General features: G+C 40.2%; 2 protein-coding genes across 5 annotated transcripts; one reads left to right on the forward strand and one right to left on the reverse strand.

Moving 5' to 3' along the window:
* Positions 1-467: 467 nt before the first annotated feature.
* kif15 (kinesin family member 15) lies at positions 468-11,353 on the reverse strand. 3 transcript variants are annotated; one of them, XM_041059896.1, is made up of 35 exons: positions 11,213-11,353; positions 10,879-10,909; positions 10,287-10,473; positions 10,049-10,125; positions 9,884-9,921; positions 9,691-9,788; positions 9,419-9,598; positions 9,052-9,261; positions 8,831-8,956; positions 8,458-8,580; positions 8,186-8,333; positions 7,921-8,012; positions 7,613-7,822; positions 7,123-7,288; positions 6,897-7,038; positions 6,214-6,355; positions 5,935-6,102; positions 5,714-5,842; positions 5,467-5,572; positions 5,191-5,356; positions 4,950-5,100; positions 4,763-4,848; positions 4,566-4,644; positions 4,375-4,461; positions 4,174-4,278; positions 3,861-3,983; positions 3,571-3,717; positions 3,357-3,452; positions 3,075-3,239; positions 2,671-2,771; positions 2,498-2,564; positions 2,365-2,402; positions 2,124-2,256; positions 1,193-1,324; positions 468-1,069 (listed from the first exon to the last, which is right to left on the reverse strand). In XM_041059896.1, the coding sequence occupies exons 1-35, from the start codon at positions 11,229-11,231 to the stop codon at positions 998-1,000; spliced, it is 4,140 nt and encodes a 1,379-aa protein (XP_040915830.1). In that variant the 5' UTR covers positions 11,232-11,353; the 3' UTR covers positions 468-997. The 3 variants fall into 3 exon arrangements, with proteins under 3 accessions (XP_040915830.1, XP_040915829.1, XP_040915828.1); XM_041059895.1 differs by having other exon boundaries at positions 468-852; positions 969-1,069; positions 6,897-7,288; XM_041059894.1 differs by having other exon boundaries at positions 6,897-7,288.
* A 500-nt stretch (positions 11,354-11,853) lies between these two features.
* Positions 11,854-18,059, forward strand: tacc3 (transforming, acidic coiled-coil containing protein 3). Of its 2 annotated transcripts, none has more exons than XM_041061589.1 (17): positions 11,854-11,971; positions 13,040-13,205; positions 13,529-13,656; positions 13,742-13,788; positions 13,874-14,969; positions 15,072-15,123; positions 15,219-15,342; positions 15,537-15,595; positions 15,692-15,822; positions 15,989-16,076; positions 16,186-16,314; positions 16,864-16,931; positions 17,037-17,080; positions 17,176-17,336; positions 17,439-17,545; positions 17,631-17,751; positions 17,841-18,059. In XM_041061589.1, exons 2-17 carry the CDS (start codon positions 13,041-13,043, stop codon positions 17,904-17,906), a joined length of 2,586 nt encoding a protein of 861 aa, XP_040917523.1. In that variant the 5' UTR covers positions 11,854-11,971; position 13,040; the 3' UTR covers positions 17,907-18,059. The 2 variants fall into 2 exon arrangements, with proteins under 2 accessions (XP_040917523.1, XP_040917524.1); XM_041061590.1 differs by having other exon boundaries at positions 15,072-15,114.
* The last annotated feature ends 106 nt before the right edge of the window (positions 18,060-18,165 follow it).

The following is an 18,165-nucleotide window of genomic DNA, read 5'->3' on the forward strand; positions in this document are numbered from 1 at the left end:
TATTGATATTTAAGCTAATATTCATTACAAAGACATGTAAGATAGACAAGAAAAGCTAATAAAAATAATACATCCACATTACTCTGATATTAATATTTCCCACTGTCTCAAACCAAGGAGATAAAATGAAATTAAATCAGGTGGTGCCATGTACTTCCATAAGTCTGTCTACTATCAGTAAGTCAAAGATATAAAAGATACCACCATAAATATCCAGAGATCTACATTGCTGAAGCTTCTGTAATCCAATTAGAGTTGAAAAAAGTAGCTGATGAATCTATTAATCAATTAGCAGAAAATTAATCAGCCACTATTCAGATATTCAACCAGTTGAATGAAGATTTTTTTTTCAAGCAAAAGAGCAAAAAGAGCAAAAGAGCCAAACTGAAATACATTTTTAAAACATCTTTACTGGAAGTGTTCAGGAAGAAGTACCACAAAATATGAAGAGAGAAATTAAAGGTTACTAGAGGTAGAAAAATTATGTTTTTAATTACAGTATGTTCAAAGCTCACAATGTTAAAAAGACACTGGCTTTTACACCTCAATATGATGGGGAAAATACATAACAAACATAACACCATGGATGCAACTCATGGTCAGACATCAATCACAACCACAGAACTACAAATAAGCACCTAAATAATTCTGAACATGTAGAATGTTCAGTGTTCACATTAAGATGTTATTCAGCATTGTTAAAATTTCCATGTAGTCTGTGAACAAAGGGACTAGGTGTACAAGACCAAGAGACCATGGATATGGACTAATGACAGCTTTGTCTCAGCTGTTCTGTCCATGCTGCTACAACAGCAGATCAGTGAAAAGGTAGAAGTAATTACTGCATATTTCCTGAATGAAAACAAAACAAAAAAAAAAATCACAAATCACAATGTCTTTGTACTTGAAACCATTAAAATATCAAATAAAAAAATAAAAAAATTTGACTGGCAATGATGCAAGTTCACCTCCATTCAAACAATTAAAAATCAGGGATTTACATCTCCAGCGGTCGACATCTAGTGTTGTCTTGCAGGGAGCTAATCTCTCTTCGGAGCTTTTCGTTTTCCTTTACAACAAACAAAATGCACAAAGTAGATTGTTGTGATGAAAGTATAAAAGTATTAATAAATAAAAGTATTTAGTTGACCAGAAAGAAACATCCTTTAACAACAGCACAAATGTTAGTTACCTCTTTAAGTTTGGTGTTGTCCAATTTCAGCTTCACTAAATATTCAATCCTCTGCTTCTGGTTTTTATGTCCCACAAGTTTTCCATTCTCCTCTGACAGCTTAAAGTTCTGCTCACGGAGAACCTCATTCTCCTGTAGGAAAGAAAATGTATTAGTAAAGTCAGCTAACCATTATCTGTTAGCTTGGCCATTATTTGGCAAACCTTCGTCATTTTGTATGTCACACTGGTGAAATTAAAGTTTCAAATGAATCAACTCTCAGAACTTTATTCATATTTCATAGTGCCAAATAAGCTTTTGTTAGTTCTTTTGTGTTTTCTCTCATTTTTAACTTTGTTCTCTCTTTTGTCTTATCTGTTTTTATTATTCACTTTGTTTTGTTGTCTGATGTTTATGATTACACCTGATTGAATTGTTTTGCACTGTGGACATTATATAAGGCTTTTGACTGTCTTCCTCCCCTGAACATATCTGTCAGTGCAGTATTATTGTAAGTCTTTCACCATCATGGTTGATTTGTGGGAACATACAATAAAAATGTAAATAAAGTAAACCTGCTCAGCCTAAAACACTGAAATCTTTATTCTTATTACATTTTGTGACTGTACTCTTGTTATGCAGCTATACTGTGATCAACTCCAACTGGGTGACTTGAAATTATTCAGACTCGTCCCCTGGGGACCACAAGTATGCACAGCAATTTTCTTCCAAATGGACTAAAGTTCCATCTTATCTTAGACAAATTTTGCTCGGGACCAAAATGTTAGACAAATGACTCTCCTTGCGATCCTTGCACTCTGACACAAGTGGAGCAAAAGCCTTAGAAATTTCAGTTTTAAGCATCTGTACATTCTACAGTATCAGACATGGAAGCTAAATCAAGCTAAAACACTTTCTTTGGTGAAAGAGAGCAACCTATTCCAACTCTCACCTGGAGTAGTTTCTCCTCAACCTGTGCCCTCTGGTTCAGCTCTCTCAGCTCCAAACAACGGTTCCTCAGTTCAGTGGTCAGCTGTTGAACGCAGGTCTGAGACTGGGCCAACAGGGACTCCTGTGCCTGCAGTCTGACCCACAGCACAACAAGAGAAGATAGCTGTCAATCATCAAGAATTAATGAGGGATAAAATTAACCTGCAACTGACTTAACTAAACCTCTCCACACAGGCGCTTACCTTTCTTGAGTATTAGTCAGCTTTTGCATTATTTTGCTCTGTTAATCAATGACAGGGACATGAGGGACATTATTCATTATTCATTCAAGAGAGAAAAAAAAAAAAAAAAACCAGCAGAGAGACAGATGCAAACCTTCTCTGTTCTCTCCTCCTGCAGCTCTTTAAGAATGGTCTGCTTAATGGCATCATTCATCTCCTCACTGAAAACCACAAGAGAAAATTGTTTTTCCTTATGCCATCCACAACAGGTGATCTGATGCATTCTAGGACAGTGGATGATTAAATAACTGGATAAATAAACTCAACCTATGATTTCCATTCTGTGTCATCTGGTTCTGCGCAGTATAAAACTTGTCAAGCAAACCCTGGATTTCCATTCGGACCATCTCTTTCTCAGAGAGCTGCGTCTGAGGACAGGTAATACAGACTATTAATTGTTATTGATGGAGTTCACTCAATAAGACTTTGGGAATTTATTTTTTAAAAATCCATTAAAAAAAAAACATTTTAATGCAGCAATTTCAATTTAAATATTTTTCAGACTTTTTATTCTGAAACTAATATGAACAACGTAAGGTGCAAAAAGACTAGAAAGCCTTGTTCAAACTAGAAAACAAAGACACTAGACACAAAGAGTGTGCTGTGAACATTTCCATTGAATTTTGAATGGCTATACATTCATTTAAATGTTGCACAAAAACATACAGTACCTTAAGTCTCTGGATCTCCTCGTTCTTGCCAGCCCTCTCAGCATTCAGCTCAGCTAAAAGAATCTCCATGGTCATCATGGAGGCGCGTCGATTCTCCAGCTCCCTCTCCTGGCTCTCAAGCACCTGGTTCAGGTCCCTGCTGAAGCTTCCAGGAGTATGAGGAGTCTTTAGAAAATGAAGGAAAAAAAAAAAACATTAGCACATACCGTCCTGCTGACTGCAAAATGAAAAAAAATTGTGAAGGTATATTCAAAGATGAACTAAACCACAAACAACTTTTACCCGAGGTAGTGATTTAGGTGTGACTGTCGGTTCAACAAGGGGTTTGAAACTTCCGTTTCTGATAGTTTTCTCGACAGCCTCTTGCTGTTGTTCCACCTGGTACACAAGGAAAATTTCTTTTATTAGTAATTTTGATAAGATATTATTCTTATGATTCTTTTTTACCTCACTGATTATTTAGTGTTTGCTTTGTATTGAGATAATTAAATTTCACCTTCTGCTGAAGATGCTGTATCATGACATCCTTTTGGGCCACTTGCTCTTGAGATGCTTGGAGGAGGCTGTTCTGCTCATCAAAGACCTGAGTGAGTCTCTGAATTTCCTCAGTGGCGTAGGCCAAGTCATCCTGCAACAACTCAACCTAAAGACAGACACACACATTTTATATAGCATATTGTAGCTTTGAAATTTAATCTAAGTTTTAGTTACGCACAACCTGCAGTAGATCTACAAATATCCACACAAAAATGTGTGAACACAGGTGTTTAACATGACCAAACTTACCTCTATCTTGTTGGACGCCACCTTCCTGTCTAAAGTTTCTTTCAGGTCACAGATTTCTGTTTGCATCTGAGAGTTTTGCTCCTTGATATGCTCCCTTTCAAGACAGGCAGCATTGTACTTGGCCTGGAATAGAAAAGACACCATTATTATTATTATTATTATTATTATTATTATTACAAATATGTCCTGACTGATTCAAACATTATGTGCATGTACAGTATGATCTGTCAAAATAAGGGCCTGTAAATATATCAGCAAACAATTAAGTTAATTAAGACAAATCAAGGGTGAAATATGAGGAAGAGTAAAGTACTGTGATGTCTTTGATATCACAAGACAGGTGGGTAATGGTCTGGTCCTTCTGGCTCAGCTCACTGCGGAGGTCTCTGGTTTGGTTAATCAGATCTAGAACAACATCCTGTAAAACCGAACAAGGCATTCAAGAAAGTGGCAGACATACTGCACTTATATTTAGAAAAAAAGAAATGGGAGAGAATTATTCATTCAAGCTTACTTTATCCTGCTCAATCTTCTGCTCCAAGCCTTTTATGATTTCATTGGTAGAGGTTAGACTTTGCTCAAGATCGACAAGTTTGGACGCCTTCGAACAAAAATGAGACAACCGGGTTTAGTTACTGAGCTGCAATCACTGCTATGCCAAATAGTTACCATTTTCAAACACTGCATACTGTTCTTCAAACTGACCTGTTGTTGATTTTGTGCTGTCAGGTCAGAGACTTGTTTTCTGAGCTGTGTATTCTGCTCCACGGTTTCAATGAGTTCTCTGAAAGCATACACCATGGTGACTCGTGTTAATGTAAGAATTATTTTAAATGTTGAAAACTGTTGTAAACAATTCATGAAAAGACAAAACCCCGACAGATAGACTGTGCAAAACTCACTTTGAGGTACTTTCTCTGTTTTCTCTTAACTGTGAGATCAGGACGTTCGTGTGCTCTTGCTCATTTTGCAGAGAATTATTCAATTCCTACAGTAAAAGACAAAAAAATTGTAAAAGTAAAAAATATAGACATCACAGCCTACATTTTGGGATAAAAAGGCCATTGTTTAGTTCATGAGTTCACCAACCGTGAGCTGAGCTTTCAGTTCATCAATCTCCTGCTGCCTGTCCTGCAGCTGCTGTCTTGCCTGATCAGCCTCAAACTTAGCCTCAGCTTGCAGCTGGTCAAATGAATCCTGCAGTGACCGATGCTGCTCCAGAAGCTGCTCCCACTCCAGCCTGGAATGAAGACACAGTATTTGTGGGCACGTAAAACACATCAGATCAAGAACAGTCATAATAAAGAGTTTGCATTACGCTAATTCTTACTGGACTTTGTCAAGTTGGAGCTGTGTGCTCATCAGACTGTTGGAGAGCTGGCCCATCTCTCTCTGCTGCTCGCTCTGGCCATCTCTTAACTCGTTCTTAACAGCAGCCAGCTCCTTATCGGACGACTGCAGCACCAGGCGTAGATCGCGGATCTCGCTCCTCAGAACTGAGAGGAGGAGAAGGAAAGTCGTCACCTTGGCACTCTTGTGTATATGACAGAAACGTCCAAGTTCAACGCCAGGTGATTACAACACAAGTCAAACATCAGAACCTCACCATCTGTGGCTTGCTGTTCAGACTGAAGGCTCTGTTGCAGCTCAGTGATAGTTTCCTGCAGGTTGAGCTGATCTCTGTTCCTGTTAGCTTTCTCAGTAGAAAGTTGCTGCATAACATATAAAGAAGAATTAGGAAATCAAAACGGTTAAGTTAAAGGGTGTCATATTTTTCCAAATTGTTATGTTTGCACATAACATTAAATTTCAGTAAGATAAAACTAAATAAGCAACACGAGGAGATGATCTACCTCATCCTTGCGGTCAGACTCTTGTGATATCACAGCGATCTGCTCTTCAAGTTTTGCAATTTGCTGCAACAGCTTGCTGTTCTTTAGTTCCTCCTCATTCAGCTGTGTCCGGATACGACTAGTTTGCTCCTGATGAGACAGCAGATAAAGTATGACAGTGTGGGGTTTTGACTATATGCATTGCCATACACACATTTGTGGGACAGTTCACATTGTTCTACCTGCACTTGGCACAGTTCCTCAGTCAAGGCCATCTCAGTCATGTCTGAAGGAGGCTGCTCGTCCCAAATGTCAAGTGCATTGTTGTCTGTCCCATTCAGGTGGTCTGGGCTGGAGAGAGGCACGAGACGAGACCGCATGTTGCACGATTTGGTGGGTGTGGTGAGAATCTGGTGTAATAGATATTTGAAGGATAAAAGAAAATTATTTTTGGTCAGGTTATGAATGAGGTTATAGTTTTCCTCACAGCAATCTGAATACAAATGTCAATATCCCCTCACCTTAATAGTTTCAACGTGAATTCTGTTCAGCTCAGAGACCTCCTGTTTTTTGTAAGCGTTTGTGGCTTCCAAAATGTTTTCCAAATGTTTGTTGGACTTCTCAAGATATCTTTTCTCAGACTCCAGCTGAGACATCTGTTTCCTACAACACAAAGCGCCATCCAAAAACCACATTAAGGCCTGCAAAACAAACTTTATAAGCCTATTAAGGCACTGGACGAAAAACTGCACCTTTTATTCAGATATCTAAATAAATCCACCTTAGAATGAAAAAACATGATTTTCTAAGTGGTATTTTAATGTATTCAAATAGTGGATACAACATGTAAAGTAGGATTGTGATATCATCAAATATTAGAAACAGCCAAATTAACTGACCCCAATGCAAATTTGGAAACTAAGAAGCATTTTCTTTTTCAAATGTAAAAAAAACTGCATAAATTCCAATATGCAGTTGGCCTTATTTCACTGCAGAAGCAGTGGTTATTGAAACATACACTGTGCCTGCACACTGTGTGCTTACAAACGTTTCACTGTTACAGGATTTCATGATGGCAAAGGTTCTTGGCATGTATTTCTGGCTTTTGGAGGAGCTTGTTCCCAAACATCTGCTAAGCTTTTCTGGATAAGCTCCAAGTGAATTTGGATTAAGAGTGGTTTTCTTCACTGAATGCGCTCCTTACTTGGTGACTTCTTTGTACTCCTCAAAGGCCTGAAACACAGCTGTAAGGTCCGACTGTTTCTGAAGCAGCTGCACCTTCAGCTTCTCGATTGTAGCTGCTGAGGCACTATCCGCAACCACAGGTGTTGAAGAGGCTGCTGGAGCTGAAGAGAAACATGAGATTGACATGTAGATAGACACAGAGGATGTACTTAACCTTTTTGTCAGTTCTGTCATTATTATCTTACTCTCTGTCTCCATAGCGGTCTGGAAGGCCTCTTCCAGCTCATCAGCAACCTGGGCTACAACTTCTTCAGCTTTCACCACTGATTCAAGAGAACGAAGCAGCCGGTTCTCCTCTCTGAGGCTGAAGTTCTCGGCTGCATATCGAGTCATCTTTGGGTGATGTTCAACCTTAAAGGGCAAAGGTGTGCACACAGAAAAAGGGAGATGAATAGATACAACAGTATACCCTGGAGATAAGGAGAACTGTGGAACTTTAGGACATTATTAGAAGGAATGTAAAGTAAAAAAGATTTAACCCTATTCTTCCTTTTAGTGACTATGAAGTAACTTATCTAGTTTAGATAAGTGAATTTAGAGGAAAGAAATAAAATACTGGAGTTGAAATCACCTGTTCTGAGATATAAGTCCTCCTTACTACCTTGTATCTACACATTATGCATATGTAGTCATCAACACTGTGTCAGTTTTCAAAGGGCATTACAATATTTTTACCTGATCTCTCAAGATCTTAATCTCCTCCTTCAGCTGCTCAATCAGAGCCTGAGACTCCTTGTCTGTCAAAAAATTCTGTCCCGCCTTCAGTTTTTTCTCAAGGCGAGAGATGTGGTCTTCCCGAAACTTGACAATCATCCGGCTGGAATGGATGAACTTATCTTTTTGCGTCCAGGCCTCTTCAAGCTGAGCCACCTTCCCGAGCAGCATCTGAGAGTAGTCAAACATCACTGTAAGTTCCCCTGCATCAAAATTATTTCCTCACAACAGCATAATTTCCAGACAGAGCAACAAAACATCTCCCATACCCTCTTCTCCTCTTCTCGCCTCCTCCATAGACGAACAGCAGCCATGAACTTTGCTTTATATGTGATATCATGTTGAATTTCAATGCATGGACCTGGTGAGAAAAGCCATTTTACATTTGTTACAAAAGGGTTTAAAAGTCATCACTTAAAAATTACTCCACTTTATTGTCCACTCGTGCATAAGTTCGAAATTCTGAATATAGATAAATGATTTGAACAGGATGTTACTTTGAAGGTGCAAAGGATAACACAGGCATATTGTTACCCATGGGGAGTTCAGGTCCTCCTGGCGCTACATCTCTCCCATAGTCCACTGCCTGAGAAGCCAGTGCCAGTGCAAGCTGCTCCTTGAGCTTCTTCACCTCAGCCTGTAACTGCCTCACATTTCCCTGTGTGTCTTCATTGATGACAGCCTTGCGAAACAGAATAATTGCATAATGAGGATAATAATAAAATGCTCTGATTTTGAAATTACCAGGAGTTGGTTACGTCTAGATTGTATTAATACAGTACACAGTTTTATTTGATGATCGATACCTTATTCTTGATCAACTTCGCTCTCTGGGCGAACTGCAAGGTAGATAACGTTTCTCCAAAACACTTTGAACCAGGGTGTACATTGGCTATGATGTAGGTCTTTGCATTTCCTCCAAGAGAGTCCTGAAACAACAACAATATTTAAACTGTTACAGTTCATAACATCTTTACATGCAGCACGTATATAAACTGTGAATAAAAAAGTGTTATATTCTACCAGGGAAAAAAGAACTCTATAAATGAATGTGAAAATTCGATATTAGAATGTGTCATATAGCTGTCTAGCACAGTTTCCACACCAGCATTCACAGTAACATAACACAATCGCACTTAAAAGGCACCGACAAGGTATTTTGCATCTACAGACACTCACCCTTAGCAAGAAGGTAAGTTTAGAATCCCTGTAGCAGATGTGCCTGTTCTTCCCATTGGATACGTCCACCAGTGCCATGATCACTTGACCAAGACACATGAGGGAACGATTGATGCTGCTGGCCTCCTGAAAGAGAAGCATTGCAGACATTAGCTATTAGTAACGATAGAAACCATAAATGTAGTACTTCCGTGTGAAGGCATTCAGGCATGAGGCATCACCTTGAGTCTGGAGCCCTCTGTGTGAGTGTCTTTCTGTCTCTCAGATCCTGCCAGATCCACAAGGTTCAGCTGAGACATTCGGATGTTCACCACCTCATTGATGGACTCTTTGGACTCCAAAGTCATGGTGAACACTGCGTGAGATCTCGAAGACTCGCGGTTCATGGAGGTGGAGGCCACTCGTCGATTACGCCAGCCCATAGACAGCACCTAAGTGGTTTCAAACAGAAGTTCTGTAGCATTCCGTACCCACAGCACATTTCTTATTATGACAGCTGCCCTTAATTGATTTCTGTCAAAATAACTTTAATGTGATCAAGGTCCATAGGAATCAAGTGTTTCATCACAAAAGGCAAAGAATATCTACCTGGTAAGCTTCAGTGGCTGAGTTGACAAACTTCTCCACAGCTCCCTCAACAAAGACGCCCTTCTTGATGTTCTCCCTGAGGAAGAGGCTGGCTGAGGCTGTGTCCAGGAGGTCATAAATTTGTTCATTGTATATCTCAATGAATGAACATTTGCACAAGAAGCTCTTGGACTGGGCAGACTTTTGGGAGTAAGAAAAAAGAAAATTGTGAGAAAAGAAACATTAACTATTGGTCTACAACACTTTTGTGGTGATGAAATCTTACAGCTCACCCTTTCCACTTCTCGGTTGATGAGGAAAAAGAGGTACTCAAAACTTCGAGGAATAAGACCCCGGAGTTCATCTGTGAAATTATCCAACTCAGATGGTCCTAAAGTGAGAGAGAAAAACTCATCACTTCAATTATTCTCTTGATTTATGTTTAAGAATTTAATACACAATGTAAATAACATATTGAGTTCTCACCAAGCATAGTGAATGTTTTCCCTGAGCCGGTTTGCCCACTGCAGAAGTGAAGGAGGAGATTGAGAGGAATTGAACAGGTGCCACACATCAATCACCACCCAGAACAGTTGTGCCGTAAAATATTGTTCCATTTTAAGCAACATAAACAACACAAAGACCACTTACTAGGCAAATATAGTACCGTTGTACCCATTCATGCAAGACTCAACAATATTTTTGGCCACACTGGAGAAGACAGAGTCCTGTAGAAGAGTGGCAGGTAAAGATTACACACACTAACCATGATGAACCTTTTGGTGTCATACATGCTATATCCTACTCTGACTAATCAGGTTATTATTAATCACTCAAGCTAGTTTTACCCATGCCAGTGGTATGCTGATAATAACCATGTGCACCCAACCTGAGATGTGTCCATGTCAGCGACATGATCGTAGGTAAAGGTTCGTGGCTCTGGTTTTGAGAGCAGACGGATGGTGGTGGGTGAGATGACGGTGAGACACAGACTCTGATCTCCATCTGTGGTCAGCCCGGTACCCTGGGTCAGAGGTCGCACTCGCACAAAAACTTTGATGGAATCGCTGTCACCGCTGTGAAACACCAGATAACAACAATACTTGTAAAACAAAAACTGAGCGGGTGATAATGAGAATTGAACATCACCACGACAAGAAGGCGTTTGTTTGTTAGGACATTAAAAATGTTCATATCATCGTAGCTGATTTACTTGTACATTTACTTGTTCATTCTTCTCAGTCATAACAGTAAACCCAATAATCAAACTCTCAAACCCCTTACAGAGAACAAACACAGCCGCACACCGAGGTTTACTTTACAAATATGTTATTAGTTCTGGCCCAGGACCATTTACTAAGGGGTAAGGGCAAACCTTTAACGTTTCCGTTATTCTCTTTGATGTTAAGGTTAGCAACGTAGCGTTGTTTTGTCTGTGCGTGTTTCGATGAAATAATAAAAGCGTCCTAAAGATACATTACCTGGCAGCAAGATGTGGTGCATCGCCAGATCCTGTTAACAAAATTATAAGATTTTAAAAGTTTGTTTCTGTGACAGCTTGCCTTCGTAAACCTGCATACAAATTTTGTATTTAAAGCAGTATCGTTAACGTTAGTTAAGACAGTAAACGTGTAACCGCACGTCCATATTGGCAAAGTAAAAAGACAGCAGCGCTACAGTGAACTAGCTAACCAGGTTAAATAGCTTGCTAACGTTACCAAAACCAGTGAATGTTAGCTTTAAAAGTTTGACTATCTGTGGTTAGTTGACAGCATGTTGTTTATTAACGGAACAAATATCCATTTGGTGCATTACCTTTACCACCGGAACTCATTGCTGACAGAGAAATATTCGCCGTTATGAGATAAAATTAACTTTCTTCATAGCAGGTCGATCACGAAGGACGACACTGTTTACATCCTTCAAAATTGGCGGGCAGGTCTGACTCGTCTTCTTCTTCCCCTTCTTTTTGTCCTTCTTCTTCTTCTCTTGTTCCAGTTGGTGCATTACCGCCACCCTTTGGCCTAGAGCTTCGACTACGCTTTCAGTTCCTCTATACAAGCCACATCTTGTCTTCTATTATTCAGAGAAATGAATGCACTGGCCCAAGTTTGTCTGTGTATTCCACAGTAATATCGGTTTCTTGTCCTGTTACTTGCAGAGAGCTAGTAGATTGTGTTTTTTTTTTTTTTTTTTTTTTTGCAGCCAGTGCTTGTAAACAACGTGGAAATGTCTGATGTGCTTAATTTGATAAATGTTTACGGAGTTTAACTTGTGGTTATTACTATCTTGCTACTTGTGTTATCTTTGAAGTTGGCTCCTGGGCGCAGCAGTAGATTTGGGTCACATCCGTAGTTCACTGTGATTGGCTGCTACACCAGGAAGCGCGTTTGCTTTGAATGTTCCCGGCGATTTCATTGGTACGTTTCAAGACTTTTAAATTCCAAACGGTTGTCGCCCAGAGAAGCAGAGGGGGATTCAAAAGCACGTCGCTCCTTCTCGCTCAGGCTGCAGCTGAATGGTCTGACGGAAAACGTTATAATTCTTGCCAACTGAATCTGTTTTTTTTTTGAGGTAGGTGGTGAATATAGTATGATAATATAATAACTCACTGTTTTCTGTTTACAAAACGTGATCCTTTGTTTTCCTCTGCTTAGTCAATTGGGTCGTAACGTGAGATCCCAAATAACAGTTTTTCTAACGTAGGTTTTGTTAACGTTAAATTACGGTCAACTTTAATTACGTTAATTTTAGTCTAACTTGCGCTCGGTGTCGAGATTGGTGACTACTTTTATGACAAATGCCCAGGTAAAGTTCGTCAGGTTCCCGTTAACAAATTCAGCTGAGCAGTTTCTCATTTCTAATGCTGAAGAAAAGTTATGATTAACGTTAGCTGTCCACGTTGAGTTAACTCGGTCCCTCTGATTACACACAGCTGAGATCTGTAACTAACGTTGGGGATCAGCAGCTTGAAGCGTTGGCAGCATTGTCCACATGACATCAGTAAGACAAAGATGTCGTTCACCAGCAATGTGAGCGCACAAATCCTGAGTGTTAATGAGAAAGGGTGTCTTTGGATTCATCGGCCTGTTCTTGGCCTATATTTAGATTTATCTTATAAGTCTGGGTCTATAGCATGAACGGAACTAGGCTGGTCTATCAGTATTTGGATTTTTTTTTTTTATTATATAATTCTATATTGTGTAGAGGTGGGCTTTTTGGTTTGGTCATTTTTTCATTACATATTGATAAGAACTGTGACCAAGACATGTACAGAACTCAACATTTCAGAGTTGAAAAATGAACCTATCAGAGCTCTCTGGTGGGCTGACTATGTAATGACAGCACTGTTTCTACCTCACTTTGGCAATGCTGTGCTGCAGTGTTTTGTTACTTATCAGCCAACATATGCACTGATACATATATTTCTCTGCAACAAGCTAATATTGGCCAACAGATCAGCCTAGTACAAGGCGTCATTGCCTGTGCAGCTTTGACCTCCTGGTAATTTTTAACCTCAAGTGATCACGGTTCACCTAAAGTGTCTTATCAGCTGGGTGCAGCTTTCAGGATGACACCTCCCTCAGAGTGCAGTCGGGTCATCCCAGCCCTGTAACTTACAGTTTGTCTCTGCGTTGACAGGATGAGTTCTGTTGAAGTGAACGATGAGAATCGTGGAGTTTACCCTGGAGGAAAGCACAACAGCTCAAGTAACGACATATTTGCGCTGGATCAGCCAACTGGGAGGCCCTCAATCCTGCGTCAGTCAGAGAACCTGCCCAGCAAGACTGTGCCAAAGGGGGTGAAGGTACAGAATTAGTTATTTTTGATTGTTTTACATCTCATGCCCACCTTCTCCAACAGACTCTTAACCTAAATTAAAATCAGAATGTTACTTTTGTAGTTAACATGAAACACTTGAAATACAGAAGTTGCTTTCAGACATGTTTCTAGCACAAATTTGCAAAGCATACCAACTTTTGTTGTTTATTAAATCAACAAATGTACTAGAATAACTGGACATTCAAATTATTTTCTTTCTTAAATACTAATTATTTTCTTTCATGCTTTCTGTAAATAATTTTGTGCCCAGGTAACATTTACTATACTGATTAAATTATTTGTGTGTAGGTTTGTTTTCAGACTCCAAGAAGAGACCCTGTGACAAAGAGGATTCTGTCTCCAACCAAGTCTGTCAAGATGACGAGTGTGGATGAATGCACAAAAGCAATGGAGACCTTAAATTTGGATACAACAAAGTAAGTAGCACTTCTCACAGTGAAACATGCCTCCAGTGAAATAACTGCTGATTTTAAGTAGAGAAACTGTTTTTTGTCTCTGCAGCACTTTGCCACAAGAGGTCACTCAGCACCCCGATGAGCCCAAACAAGGTAATTTATCGAAAATAAGTTATTTCACTTGAATGTCTGAAAGCTGACAAATTAATGCAAACCCACTTGTTTTTTTCCCCCACAGAAGTGTCATCTTATTCTGATGACGACATGCCAATACAGAGCAAAGGAGGTTATCAGCTGGATTTTGACAACCTTGACGCTATCAATCCATTTCAGGGGTCCTCTAAGATGGTCCTCTCTCCAGCAAGGCCTGCTGTTGAAACCCTTCCTACAGATCACACTGAGTCTAACCACACAAAACAAGAGAATATTTTTGAGGAGCCCACCAAGGTGGAATCAGCTCTAGATGAGACACTTCCATTCACCCCGTCTGTGGAAAATTCAGTGGTTGATGTCTCCGCCAACATCAGCTCCACAGAGAGCAGTGTGGTCACAGTGGCAAAGGTCTCAGCAGCTGAGGAACAAGATTCGTGTGCTGCTATGCCTGATGAAGAGCAACCTGCTGAAACATCTCCAAGTGTTGATCAAGACAAAGCATCAGGCAGCTTTGTGGAAGACGCCCCACTGCCAGCGAAAGGCTTGTATAACTTGGATTTTGACAACCTGGATGCAATTAATCCTTTCCAGACTGGTGGCTCTAAAATCCAGAATTCCCCAGTTCTTGGGAGAAAGCTGCCAGACAATAACCCACCTGTTGAGGAGCCACAGATAAAGGAAAATAAACCTGCTGAGAAGTTGCCTGTTCAGCCTGATGTGAAACCCATAGCTGCAGTGACCCCAATGTCCACTAATACAGCCAGGCCTCCAGCCACAGAAACCCAGCCGGCCGTTGCCCCAATCAATGAAGGCCCAATCAAACTAGAGTTCAATTTCGACGATGGCAGTGAGGTTAAACGGAAACCGCCACCAAAGAAGTTTGGCAAAAGGCCACCTGGTGCAAAACCTAAAGAAGGAAAAGCGGCATCTGATGTCAAACCACCAAAAGAAACTTCAGCGAAGCCCGATGCCAGTGATGTTGCTGACGTTTCAGTCCCCAAAGGCACTTACTCATTTGACTTTGACAAATTTGACGACCCAAACTTCAATCCTTTTGGCACAAAAATGAGCGTGAGCAACTCTCCAGAGTGCAGCAAGAAATCCAGCCCAGTGCTTATGGAAACTGCCGTTCCAGAGCAAACTGAGACGCCCGTGGAGAAGGAAGCTGTATCACCAGCATGGTATGTTAAGGTTTTTAATGGAGTGTGTCAAGTATTTACTTGCAGTAGACACTTCACTCTGCAGCAGTACTTTATTTCATTGTATGTTTTTGCCCACTGCAGCACTGGGGAGAGCGTCCCAGCTGCCGAACCCTGCAATGGAGAGGTAAAAGAAGTAAGAAATGCAGTTTGATACAATCCAAATGCATTTTTTCCATTTAACTCTTTAACTGTTTAACAACAACTATTTTTGCTATTGTGGAATGACAGACTGCTGACTGTGACAAGGGAACTGTGCAGAGTCTTCCTGAGCTGTCTGAACTGTGTCAACCTGAGCAGAAGTCACAGAGTGCAATGTTAGAATTCAGTGACGAGTTTGTTCCTGGAACGATGTGTAAGTAAGCCTTGGCCATAACTCTGTTTTGTCTAGCTCCACATTTTTCTGTTGCCTTAACCTGGAGTTAAGGCAAGTTCAAGTTGTTGTCCAAACTCACCCCTGCAATGCTTTATATGTTCAATCAAAATTCATTCTCTATAATGCATCATTTAAAGGTGCGGCCATTTTTAACTTATCTTCTTTGTCTCTAGTCATGGCCAATGATTTTGATGGCCAAATCGACTACCTTGAACAGTTTGGGTCCAGCAGTGTGAGTACTTACTTACTAACCATGTTTGTTAAATAAATAAAGTCTTTGTCAGCATATGAACTGAAGATATTTACGTGTTCAAATTTCTGTTAACAGTTCAAGGAATCTGCACTGAGGAAACAGTCCTTGTACCTTAAATTTGACCCCCTCCTGAGAGAGAGCCCAAAGAAGTCTTCAGGCCCGGCTGCTGAGACCCACGTCCCTCGTCCCGCTGCCTTTGCCTCACGGTATGCTTCTGTTTTCACTTACTCTTGATTGCTGCTGCTGTCACTGGATGCTAGAGCTGAATTTGGTCTGCTTTGGACATCCTGTAAAACAAAATGAGAGTTGTCTGAAATGGACCACTTCACATGTGTTTTTTTCCTCTTCTTTTTTTTCCCTTCTCCAACCCAGCCTTGAAACTCCACAGATGGCAGAAAAAGAGGCAACAAATGGACCGCAAAAGGGCGATTTCAAACTGTTTGATGATGCTACAGCACCAGTAAGTCACTCTTGAACAACAACCACAGACTCAATCTGTCACGCTCATGTTTTCTACACTCACTGTTTCCTTGCTAACTTGATTTGTTTACACTGTAACCGTCATCCAGACTGCTCCAATCCTGGAGAGCCTCGTCCCACCTTTCCCACAGCCGGAAAACACAGAGGACGCCATCATTGAAGTGCTGAAGTACAGTCAGAAAGACATGGACGCAGCCATCGCCAAAGTCCAGGCAGAAGTACGTCCAGCTCAGTGTTTTGTGATCTGACAAATACAAGCAGCTGTTTCAAACCCAGAAGAGGTTTTCCATTCAAAGTCACTTTGTTTGTGTGTATGTGAATACAGCACTTTTGTACAGATTCAAACAACCACACTAGACCTTGTTGAAAGTGTGGTTTCAGTGGGTTTTCAAACAGTCCCTGGAGCAGTTTGGAGTAATTTGATTCGGTCACCGTGAGCACAGTGCATTGTGGATTAAACACAAGTATCTTATATCAAAGAAGCATGTTTATCAGTCAAATATCAATGACTGTCCACACTGTGGTGTTGTAAAGGTCAGCATAATTTAGTTTCTAAAGCAGTACATTAGATGAAAATGTATCAATTAGCATCATTAAATCCATTTGTTTAACAGTAGGACCACAGTATGCGACACTGATGGTTCCAAGTCTAACCACAAAAATACAAACAAGATGCACATTTTTAAAACTGATTATAGGTAGTAAAATGGTTTGCTAATAACTAAAACATATTTTGCTAATTAAATATTTTGTATTTCCTCAAACAGGCACAGGAAAAAGAGGAGCAGTGGAGTGCTAAATATAAGAAACAACTGGACGATGGCCAAGAAATGAGGTGAGCTGTGCTTTTGTTTAAATGTGTGGGGATTTTTTTTGTCCATTTTATATAACAATATCAACGTTTCAAGACATTTGAGCACCTTTTTTTCCCTCAACACAGGAAGATAATTGCAGAATTTGAGCTCATGATTGCCAAAATGATGGGTAAGCTAACATAATTTCTATACATGTTACACTCTTTGGGATTGTTGAGGTTAGGGTGTAGTAAACAAATTTTTCAATTTTCTGGCATTGTTCAGCTGATCAAGAGAAGGAGAGAGAGGTGGCCCAGGCAAAGCTCAACGAGGTTCTGCTGGAGAAAGAGCAGGCATCCAGTGACCTGAGCGCCATGGAGAGATCTTTCTCTGAGCTTTTCAAGAGATTGGAGAAGTACAAGGATGTTATTGAAGGTTACAAAAAGGTTAGAAAACACAAATACTTTCCCTGTTATAAACCACAAATTTCACATAAGCTGTGGTAGTCTGATTTTTCAATTGTTTTCTGTGCTTTTTTTTTTCCTTAGAATGAAGAGACTCTGAAAGCCTGTGCTCAGGACTACCTGGCAAGGATCAAAAAGGAGGAGCAGCGCTACCAGACCCTTAAAGCCCATGCTGAGGAAAAAATTGGCCAGTAAGAAACCTGACTCTGCTGTGTTAATAGAGTAAATTGCTAGACTTGCAGCAGTGACTAACTATAATTTATTGTTCATCCTCAGCGCAAATCAAGAAATTGCCGAGGTGCGGTCCAAGTACAAGGCTGAGGTTTCGGCCCTACAAGCCCAGCTGCGCCGGGAGCAGCTGAAGGTGCAGTCACTGGAGAAGAGCCTGGACCAGAAAGTGAGTGAGCATGTTCATTAGATGGAGTGTATTAACAGAAGTCTTGAAGATAAAATATTAAATATTGTGTTATTTTTCAAATTTCCCAGGAGAAGGAGGCTGAAGAGCTGACCAAGCTTTGTGATGAGCTTATCACCAAAGTCCAGAAGGGTTGAGCTCATTTGTAAATACTGTATGTTTTAAGTACCTCTCTGTTTTTCTTTGTTTGTGTCAGTTGGATCTTTCTTGTGTAGTATGTTGTTTGTTTTTGTCAATGTTCTTAGAATACTGTAAAAAAAAGGTAATAATAAAGATGATTTACAAGTTTAGTGACTTTGTTCCAATTATTACATTAATACTTTAAACTGTTATTGTGGTTTTTCAGTATCTGCATTAGTGTTTGTCAGCACTAGGGGGCAGTGTTGTATCACTTAG

The sequence above is a fragment of the Toxotes jaculatrix genome, chromosome 17, assembly GCF_017976425.1.
Source record: "Toxotes jaculatrix isolate fToxJac2 chromosome 17, fToxJac2.pri, whole genome shotgun sequence".
Lineage (NCBI taxonomy): Eukaryota > Metazoa > Chordata > Actinopteri > Toxotidae > Toxotes > Toxotes jaculatrix.